Raw genomic sequence first — 11109 nt, 5'->3', positions numbered from 1 at the left:
TGCCTGGCCCCCAGCACGCATCTTCACAGTGACCAGAGCTGTGCCAGCCAGAGGAGCACAGCACGGAGGACCCCACAGGGGAAATGGAAGGAGGAAGGATCGGCTGAGAGAGTCAGGTATTACCAGGAGTGCACTGGAGACAAAACAGTACATTCTACAGTGGGGGAATTTACCATTGTTAATGTAGAAAAGTTCACGTCCAAGACAATGTTAGCTCCACGGAGCTGTGGCGGTGGAAAGTCATTCAGTGCTGGATAGGACACAGGTATTTATCCACATTTGTCTTGTTCAAATACACACACACACACACACACACACACACACACCCCTACCCACCCCCCCACCCCACCCCCACACACATTGCTCTAGGAATAAAAAGTATTGCACCCTTATTATTTAGAAACTCACATAATCCATTTGGTTACAGCCAAATATTTATTTAACTTATAAACTCCGTAATACATCAAGCTGAACTTACAGAAATAAAAGGTAAAGCATTTGGAATTTAAGAATACAATACATATCATTAGGAAACAAAATATAAACACAAAACTCACACGTTTGATGGTGACAATAATCAATATTTAAAACTCAGCTTTTATCCTAATGAATCTATGAAGTTAACTACATCATGGAATGGTCTATATTTTTGTGCCATTATTTTGTAAAATATATATACCCAACAGAAACTTCCTAGGTCTACCCACCAAATAATTTAATTTCCCGATCCTGTTTCTATGCAGTGGGGGTTTATTTGCCCTCCCCAGGATGGACTAGAGGATGGGCAGTGCCTGGGTTTATCACAGGACAGACACTCAGGACACCCTGATCTGGGAGGGTGGAAGGAGCAAAATATGGGCGCAGTGGCTCCTCAGGAAAAACTTTCGTGAATGTATAGATGTGGGATCCATCTCCAAGGTGGTAAAAGGAGATGTCTCCCATGCCTCTATCCATAAAAATCCCCATTCGCTGTAAATTGGGGTTCACCCAGAGGGGTGTTGGAGGGCTTGTGTTAGCAAAGTGGAAGCCCTCAGCCCTCAAACTCACAATCCAGAATCCATGCTCTGTGGTCATTTGGATGTTCCCTTTGCGGCTGGCAGATTCTCTGCAGACTCCCAGATTCCATTCTGTGCTTGTTCCTAGGTCCACCTCCCAGTAGTGGCGGCCAGAGGTGAAACCAGGGGAGCCCAGGACAGCACCTGCCAAGTTGAATCTCTCAGCACTGTTTGGCCGATTCTGATGGATCCTCCCACATCGGACGCTCCTGAGGTCTTCAGAAATGAGGAGGAGGTTGTGAGCTGTGTCAACATCCAAGGTCACCTCCACTGTGAAAAGAAAAACAAGCAGCTGAGCAAATGCACAGAAGCCAAGCCCATTTCACTCCTCTACTGCCAAGTCCCAAATATCTCATCGACTTTGGTTTCTGCCATTCCGCTTTTTTTCCTGAAGTCAGAGCTTTTCTCGAGGCAACTTCCCTGAGTAGTTGAAATTCTCACAGATATACTCGTTGTAATACCTGGCTCTTACTTGTAGTAGAAGTTCTTATTCTACATTACGCTGTGTGTGTGTTTATGTCATGTATTTCTTCTGCTTGGAGGCCTCAAGACAGACACCACAACCCTCTTTCTACTATACTGATGAGTGAAAAATGAGTGATAATTAAGACAATGCAAGTTTGCGATATTAAATGATATGTTTCTTTTTTCACATTTTATTAGTCCAATTTAAATAGTGTCTAGGGCATGAATCCAGGCTTTTGTTCTCCATATTTGTAACCAGTGACTTTTGTTCACGGTTTTGACAGGAGATGGGATATCTCTGCAGCTGATAATGTGATGACAGAGGTCCCATGCCTGGATGTTAGGAGAATCTAAGGCCAAGAGGAAGATAAGGACCTAGAGGCAAGGATGCTCTTCATCCTATGGGGGAGTTGGGGCCTTAAGCAAGACAGTGTTAATGGGCTTAAATTTAAGAGATGAGATAAAGGTATTTAAAAGTTATTAGAATGAGCACTTTACAGCATTGCGTATGTGGTTGAAAAAAGTCACCAACTTTAATGGAAGAGGAAGAAAGGAAGGGGTGGGATCTGGTCTAGGAAAATTTATTGTCTAGACCATTCTGGAAAAAGTAAATCTACAGAACCCGTTATCCTTCAAGCCCAAAGACAGATGTGACCACCAATGTAGATTTTGTACATTAAAATAAGGTATCAGCTATTATTTTGTTAAATAGGTTTCTATGCCTTTGCCTGTCCCTGGAACTCCCAAAATTTGAATATGTAGTCACATAGGCTTTCTGGGTTTTTTTTAAATATTGTCTTTTTTTTTTTTTTTTTTGGTCAAATGGGGTTATTTCAAAAGACCTGTAGAATGAGACAAAAGATTTGTAAACTATTCATCTGACAAAATTAATATGAATAATATACGAGAGACTCAAACAGCAGCAGAAAATCAAACATTCTCATTAAAAAGCGGGCAAAGAGGGCCGGGTGCGGTGGCTCAAGCCTGTAATCCCAGCACTTTGGGAGGCCGAGACGGGCGGATCACGAGGTCAGGAGATCGAGACCAGCCTGGCTAACACGGTGAAACCCCGTCTCTACTAAAAAATACAAAAAACTAGCCGGGCGAGGTGGCGGGCGCCTGTAGTCCCAACTACTCGGGAGGCTGAGGCAGGAGAATGGCGTAGACCCGGGAGGCAGAGCTTGCAGTGAGCTGAGATCCGGCCACTGCACTCCAGCCTGCGCGACAGAGCGAGACTCCGTCTCAAAAAAAAACAAAAACAAAAACAAAAAAAAGCGGGCAAAGAATTTCAAGACATCTCTTGAGAGAAGGCATATGAATGTCCAATAGGAGTATTAAAAAATTCTCAACAACACTCAGATAAATGCAAATAAAAACCACAATAAGATATCATTTCACCTGGTTAAAGTGGCTATTATCAAAAGCACAAAATAAAACAAATGCCAGTGAGGATGTGAAGAAAAGGGAACTCTTTCACAGTGTCAGTGGAAATGTAACCAAATTGCACGTGTATCTCATAAATGTGTACACATTTCTTTTAAGTTTTGAGAATCCCTTGTCTAAGCCATGACATAGACATGGGTATTTTTTGTTGGAGATCAAAAAATAAAACCAGGTGTTTCTACGTGTTGTCAGGGCTGAGAATCACTGATGCCAGAGGAACATTTCAGTTTCAGGTGCCAGACATCAGCTAATTCCCATACGGTACGGAGAGCCAATTGCAACAGTACTTTTTCCTCTTTTGGTAGTGGGAAGGGGCAGGGTATACAGACTCCTTACCTTGGAACTTCCGCATTCTTGGGTTCATCTTCAGAATCTTTTTCAGCTTGGGCTCCAGTTCCTTAATGTGGGAAACCAGACTCCCCAGCTGCCGATTGAGCCTGATGTTGTTTTTCTGAGAAGCCACCAGGCAGAAGGGACACAAGACACCTTCCCCTTGGGGCTCTTTCTGCAGTGAATTGGTGCAGCTGAGGCAGAAGACGCATTCACACTCCAAGGACATTGGCTTTTCTAAGTAAGCTGTGCAGATGGGACATCTGGTTGCTTCTTTTAAGAGTTCATCCGTGGTCACTGTCAGGGAAAACAAAAATACACAGGGAAGTGAATTTTCATGAAGTGACAGCCTCTTAGTGTGTAACAAGTGACAACTTTCCATGCATAGAGTTACTGTGTTCCAGCTTTGTAGTCCCTAGATCAAGGCCGTGAGTACCAACACTCCAGCACATGCCCTTGTCTTCAGAGATTTGAAGTTCTATTGGGAAAGACAAGTCCCAAATCGTCCCTGTGCTCTGAGCTGAGGTGGAGGAAGAGTCGATTCTCCTGGTGACCCAGCAGCTGTGCCAGCAGATGAGCCTGCAGCAGTTGAGGCTGTGCCAGCAGCACCCATGTGAGGAGCAGCGAGCTTGGGTCATTTCGTCTCCTCCGAGGGGAGCCCAAGCAAGAGATTCATTAATGAGAATAAGAACTGCATCCTTCCTGCAGCCTTAGGACTGAATACCAAACTGACTGCCACCACTCCTAGAGTGAGGGGATCCAGGGTGACTGATTTCAACTCCGAGGCAGCACTCAGACAGCCTTTGTTGAATGCATTAATTACTAACTTCTTTCATTCATCCCCCTATGTTATAACCCCAATTCTAGACATCTGAGAAGGAAAAACAAAGCACACAGGTGTGGACTCACCTCTTCTGCTGAAAGCTCCTTTGTACTCCATCGTCTTCCACCAGGAGCTCAGGTATGGTGGGGAAGGGGCATAGGAGGGCCTTTTATTGGCAAGATTGCCCCACCCTCCATGATGACACCCTGCCACTCCCTCTAATCCTCCATGGTCACACCCTGCCACCCCCTCTAACCTAATCAGGTGTTTATTTAATTATAGCAGGGAATGAGGTTTTTATTGGTGATAAATCTGCAATCCACAATATTCTTAGTAAAACCCTTCATCCTGATAATATTTACCTTGAAAAAGAAGATAAGATTAAATTGCCGTCACTTTAGGTTAGACCCAACCTACTAATATCACAAGCCTATTTTAGGGATTTTTCCAGCGTTTGTTAGTAGCAATGGTTTTGCCGATATATATTATACACATCAAGCTTTGCTTAGAATCCTAAAATAGATTATCAGTGTGATTGCATTTGCAATTTTATGAAGTTCTATAAATTCATATACATCAGACTATTTTAGGGAGTTTTTTGTTCAAAAAACTTCCATTTGTTCAAATTTTATTCTAAAAATTTTTGATAAATCACAGGAATAATTTAAATTGTGAAAAATTACCATTGAAATCTGGGTATTAGGCACTTCATAGTGTTAGGATACAAGCCAGAGTCGAAGAACAGGGAACGTTTTCTCTGCTGCTTATGTTTTCAAGTAGAATCATTCACATTGAAGTAAATGGTACTTTTCTTTCCCTTGAACCAGCCTTGAGTCTTTTCCTTTTAATCCCCTTCTATGTATAAAAATCCCCTACTGAGATATTTGTAGTTTTGTTTCAAAATTCAAATTATTCTAATGTCATCTTGCTATTTTTCCCATCTCACATTTTGTCATGGATTAAATAACTTTTCTCTTTCTACATACTTTTTTAAAGGGAGGCCTAGTTCTGGTCCTCTTTAAATATGAGTCCTCGGGGATCAGATGACTCGGAGAGACTGAGATCTTGAGCAAAAGGAATAATGAATCTACAGATATCATGGAAGAGGCTACTAGGTTAATTTAAGTGATTAATGCCTACTTAATTTTTAGAAGCACAGCTTCATTTTCAACTTTTAAATAACTTTTTTTTCTTTTGAAACAAAGTCTCGCTGTATCACCCAGGTGCTGGAGTGCAGTGGCACCAACTCAGCTCACTGTAACCTCTGTCTCCCAGTTCAAGCAATTCTCATGCCTCAGCCTCCCAAGAAGCTGGGATTACAGGCGTCTCTACTAAAAAAATCAAAAAAATTAGCCCAGCGTGGCGGCGCACACCTGTAGTCCCAACTACTTAGGAGGCTGAGACAGGAGAATTGCTTGAACCTGGGAGGTGGGGACTGCCGTGAGCCAACATTGTGCCACTGCACTCCAGCCTGGGCAATAGAGCAAGACTCCATCCAAAAAACAAAAACAAAAACACAAACAACAAAAAAAAACAGAGGGTGTTAGTTCTCTCCTCAATTTCCTCATTCATCAAAATGGAGACAATCTAAGTAAACCACCTAGAACAGCAGCACACCACATGCGTAGGGTCTGAAATAAAACTCTATTTCTTCTGCATCTTTCTTTCTTTACAGTATCAGATAAACACAGTAACACCAAACCCAGAATCTCTACATTTCTTTTTTTTCCAACATATTCTATCCGCAATATTTCTCAGTAAAAGCTGACATTTAAAAAGAGTTTCCTCCTCCTAGGCCCTCAAAATACTGAGAACCTGGTTTGCAGTGAGGCCTCCATAACTGAATGTTAAATGACTGAATTCCTTCATTAATGACTTGCTTATTTAATCTTGATAAATATACTTTATTTTGTTCTTTCAATAGCAAATATGTCCCGAGGGCCGCAGAGAGGGTCAATGGTGGTGCTCTGAGCTGTGCAGGTGGGGCTGTATCGGAGTGGTGGGAGGGTCAGGTGTGTGTTTCCGACCTGGGCATCTTTGTCCAGAGGAGCAGAAGTGGACACACGCCCGCCCACAGGGCTTTTCTGCTGACGTGGGTCGGCGGGAGGGGCTCCTGGGTAGTGGCTCCGTTTAGGGTCTACAGCTGATCAATGAGGGGACTGAAGGCACCTTTCTCAGGTAGTGGCGTCTGTCAACCAGCAGATGGCGCCAGAGGTCGCAGGGCCCTGCCTGGGTGTGGGTGTTTCTGGTTGGTACCCCAGGCTCTTGCGTGGGGACTCTCGCCCCTGAGCACTGAACGCAGTTCCTCTGTCCGAGACCTTCTCACTCGCAGAACGCACAGTTGCACATATGAGCACCTCACCTGTCACCCACGCTGTCTTACATACCCTCCCACTCCCACCCATACCTCCCCTCTCAGATGTGTGCGCCAGCATTTTCTCTCCACCCACAGCCACAGATGCCCCCGCGGCCCGTGCAACTGTGCACACTCGGTGCAGTGGACCCCCGCCTCCTGCTTTCAGCCTTGCACTTTATCTCACACATTTTCCCACCTAGAGACCACATTTCAGACCCACAGACCCTCTCAGCTTCTTCCCTTGCCTCTCATCCCCGTAAAACGAAAATCCTTTATTTCCTCCAGAATTTGTCTGCTCTCTTCCCAGAATGCCCGTCCATCTTCTAGCTGATCCTCTAGGGCAGTCGTTACCTGCCCCTTGGTTCCAACAGCTCCTTTCGTGCCAGTTTTTGTCGCGTGCCTCTTACCACGCTGAAGCGGAACTGACCCAGAGCATCACAGAATGCCCGAACTCAGGGGTCTGCAAATACGACTCATTGATAGGCTGCCCGTTTTGGTAAATGAAGTTTTGTTGGTGTGTTTCTTAGGGCTGTCCTACGCCACAGTGACAACATTAAGATGGTTATGACAGAGAACTTACAATACCGTCCACAAGCATAAAATATTTACTGTCTGGGGGCTCAAGCCTGGAATTCCAGCACTTTGGGAGACCGAGGTGGGAGGATCACTTGAGCCCAGGAGTTTGAGGCCAGCCTGGGCAACATGATGAAACCTTGTCACTACAAAAAATTTTTGAAAGTAGCCAGGCGTCTGTGGTCCCAGCTACTCGGGAGGATCACTGGAGCCCTGGCAGTTGAGGCTGCAGTGAGCTGTGTTTGCACCACTGCACTCCGGCCCGGGCAAAAGAGTGAGACCCTGTCTCAAATTTTAAAAAAAAGAAAATAAAAAGAAGAAGAAATTTGCTGAGCCCTGGAACTCCTCACACTTTTCAGGACTTCTAGTGCCTGCCACCTACAGCATCTCAACGCCAACAGTGACCCCAATCCCTGTGACAAGCACACACTCCCCGTGGGTTTCCAAGGTGCCCCCTACGGAGAAACTGCACTGCTGCCTTTATTTCCTAATGATCACTTCTTCTTGTTTTTATTCAGTTTTTAGAGATCACTCTTCCAAAAGCACTTAAGGCCATGTGGGAAGACCCCATGGCCCAGGACATGAAAGCATCTTGCATCTTGAAGATTTTACTCTAATTTTGTTAAGGTTTTTTGTTGTTTTGTCTTGTTTCATGCAGCAGTTTTCTCACTGCTTTAAGTGTAGGTGACACTTTAGTTTTATTCCTCCCTTTGTAATGGATTTTTTGGGTTTTTTTTGTTTTTGTTTTTGTTTTTGAGACAGAGTCTCGCTCTGTCGCCCAGGCTGGAGTGCAGTGGTGCGATCTCGGCTCACTGCAGCCTCCGCCTCCCAGGTTCAAGCACTTCTTCTGCCTTAGCCTCTCAAGTAGCTAGGACTACAGGCACGTGCCACCACAACCAGCTAATTTTTGTATTTTTAGTAGAGACGGGGTTTCACCATGTTGGCCAGGATGGTCTTGATCTCCTGAGCTGGTGATTTGCTTTACAGCAGGATTACAGGCGTGAGCTACCACACCCAGCCATGGATTTTCTTTTAAGGCTTCTTTTTTGTTGCAATGCCTTCCTCTGCGAAAGCAAAAGGAAGAAAAAGAGATCATTCTTTATCTTTCAAACAAAAACTGAAATTACTACGTTTATTTTGCACATTTGTCGCTGAAATGAACACTGTGTCCTGATTGTATGGATGTGTCCCCCACATTTCACGTGCTGGCCTTGATCTCCAGTGTGGCGGTGTTGAGAGGTGGGGCCTTTACGAGGTGATTGAAACAGGAAAAGACAAAATAAGTAGCCAGAGAACAGTCACCACGTCAGTAAGGGCCTAGAAACCGTACCATTTCCTCAGCTGCTTCTTTCTTTTCTCTTAGTATCTGAGAAGCATGTTACTGCACCAAGGACCCTGCATCTCCTCTTCCTCTTTCTGGAGGGTTCTGACCACAGTTGCTCTCAATAGGAACTGGCAAGTAATGGCACGTTTTCCCTATTACACGTTAAAAGATGGGGCCCGAAGATGCCTACGTCACTGGCAATCAATCACCCCACCACAAATGGATGATGATTTCAAGGTGAATGCATTCGTACGTGTAATTACCCTATTTTTTTCGTTCTTTCTTTCATTCGCTGTTTTAATAGAAAACATCTCCTGAGCTCTGCGTCATCAGACTCTGCGTGGACAGCTCTGGACCATGTCTGGAATGGAGGGGAGGGGTGCGTGCGTGTGTGTGTGTGTGTGTGTGTGTGTGTGTGTGTGTGTGTTTATGAATTGAGCATCTTTGTCCAGAGGAGCTAAAGTCAGAAAATCCCCCCAGTCAACAGGATTCCAGCCCTGGCTCTGATGCTGAAGGTCTCTGGAGCTCTTCTGCTGAAGTGGGGTATGTATGGGGTGGGGTGGAGAGCGTCAGGGATTTTAATTTAATTTTTTTTCTTTTTACAGAGAAGTAAAGGTCTCTGACATGGTGTCCAATCTAATGTTGAGAAATATGGAAACACATTTCTGTGCCACACAAATTGTTGTAACTAGCTGCACATCTCGGTTCAGCACTTGAAATGTGGATAGTGCAGAGGAGGAGCTGAAGTTTTTTAAATAAATGCTATCATGTGTATTTAAATTATGTTATGGGATACATATAGTGAAATAGTTACTATAGTGAAGCAAATTAAAGTATCTGTCGTCTTACAGTTACCACCTTTTTATTGGTGGGGTGGGGATGTTGTGGCAAGAGCAGCTAAGATTTAGCAGGCATCTCAAATGCAGTGCAGCCATATTCCCTCTAGTACTCCTGTTGTGCGTTAGATCTCTAGACTTGTTGGTCTTGTATTCCCTGTAGTGCTTTGCTGTGCATTAGATCTCTAGACTTATTTGTCTCGTATTCCCTGTAGTGCTCTTGCTGTGCATTAGATCTCTAGACTTGTTCGTCATCCATAGCTGCTGCTTTGTATCCTCTGACCTACATCTCCCCATTCCCTCTCTCCACCTCCTGCCCCGTCAGCACTGTTTTATTCTCTATTTCTGTATAACTGACTTTTGTAGGTTTAGATTTCACATGTGAGATCATGCAATATTTTTTTTCTTTCTGCATCCGTCCTAGTTCTCTTAGCATAATTAAGAACTGAATTTGTAATCTTAATTCATTTTAATTTAAGAAACTACATGCCGCTAGTTCTTACCAAATGGTGCAGCACAGCTCTAGGGAGCTGGGGACTGAAGGAAGCCAAAAAGACCTTTTCCTAACTTTGAGGTCTGTGGTACAGCCAGATATGTGGATGGGGCCAGATGGAGCCCTGGGGCCTGAGGTTTGGGGACAGGGCAAGAGCAGGTTAGATTTGATGGGACGTGGCTGGGACCCTTCCCATGGGAGACCTCTTTCTCTGTGACACACACAACTATTAAATAAAGGAATTCACTTTCTCAAAAACACATTTCCTTTGTCTCTAGCCTTTTCTCCCTTAAAGAGACACACCCACTCTTTTTCACACACACACACCCCCCACACACACACACCCGCCCCACACACACACCCTTTGTCACAGGCTCTTGTGTACACTTTCACAGTCTCTCCTCCAGTCTCTCTCACACACACTCTCATACCTCATCTCAGTCTCTCATCCATGCTCTGCCCCGCGGCCAACATACACACACTCTTTTATCACAAATGAGCCTGCGGACGCCCTTCTCTTGGCCCTTTTCCCCACCTACTGAGACACATGTACTCTAGTGCATTCTCTCAACAGAGAAATGTGGAGTCACGCACAGCGTCTATGGAAATGCATACACACTTTCTCTCCCATCCTCCATGCTCATGACCACCTATACTCCCTCTGTGGAGCATACTCACAGTCGTTCCATAAGCTTTCCATATCTTTTGGTATTTCATGTTTTCATTTTCATTCGTTCCCAGAATGACTTATTCCCCTGTAATTTTTTTCTTTGACCCATCAGTGGTTTAAGAGTGTGTTGTTTACTGTCTGCATGCTTTTTTAATTAACCAGTTTTGCTTCTGGTATCGATTTCTACCTCCTTTCATTGTGTTTGGAGAATATAATTCATATAATTTTGATCTTTATTAATTTGTTGAAACTTCTTTTGTAGCCTAACATGCCTCATTCTGGAAAATATTCCATGTGCACTGGAAAAAATGTGTATTCTGAAGTTGTTGGGTGGCACGTTCTAGAGAGGTCTGTTAGGTCTAGCTGGTTTTTAATGTTGTTTGAGTCCTCTATTTCCTTATTGACCTTCTGTCTGGCTGTTCTACCCATTACTGAAGGTGGAATATTGAAATCAGCAACTGTTATTGTAGAACTGTCAATTTCTTACTTCAGTTCGTTCACTGTTTGCCTCATATGTTTTAGGACTCCTTTATTTGGTGTGTATATATTTATAATTGTTATATCTCATTGATGAATTGGCCCTTTTATTAATATATGATGTCCTTTATTTCTATTGTAAGAGTTTTGCTTTAAAGTATGTTTTGTCTAATACAAATGATCAACAGGTATATGGAAAAATGCCCAACATCGCAAGTCACTAGGGAAATGCAAATTAAACAACAGTATCATCTCACACTCATT

General features: G+C 43.8%; 1 protein-coding gene across 4 annotated transcripts; it reads right to left on the bottom strand.

Moving 5' to 3' along the window:
* Positions 1–416: 416 nt before the first annotated feature.
* LOC103876041 (ret finger protein-like 3) lies at positions 417–6817 on the bottom strand. 4 transcript variants are annotated; one of them, XM_009181618.2, is made up of 3 exons: positions 6697–6817; positions 3300–3590; positions 417–1325 (listed from the first exon to the last, which is right to left on the bottom strand). In XM_009181618.2, exons 2-3 carry the CDS (start codon positions 3520–3522, stop codon positions 751–753), a joined length of 798 nt encoding a protein of 265 aa, XP_009179882.2. In that variant the 5' UTR covers positions 3523–3590; positions 6697–6817; the 3' UTR covers positions 417–750. The 4 variants fall into 4 exon arrangements, with proteins under 4 accessions (XP_009179882.2, XP_017801662.2, XP_009179884.2 ...); XM_017946173.2 differs by lacking the exon at positions 6697–6817 and adding an exon at positions 6144–6345; XM_009181620.4 differs by lacking the exon at positions 6697–6817 and adding an exon at positions 4800–4897.
* Positions 6818–11109: the final 4292 nt, after the last annotated feature.

Source organism: Papio anubis, chromosome 9, assembly GCF_008728515.1.
Source record: "Papio anubis isolate 15944 chromosome 9, Panubis1.0, whole genome shotgun sequence".
Classification (NCBI taxonomy): Eukaryota; Metazoa; Chordata; class Mammalia; order Primates; family Cercopithecidae; genus Papio; species Papio anubis.
Note: the sequence above shows the minus strand (reverse complement) of the source record. Positions and strands in the feature narration are given on the sequence as shown.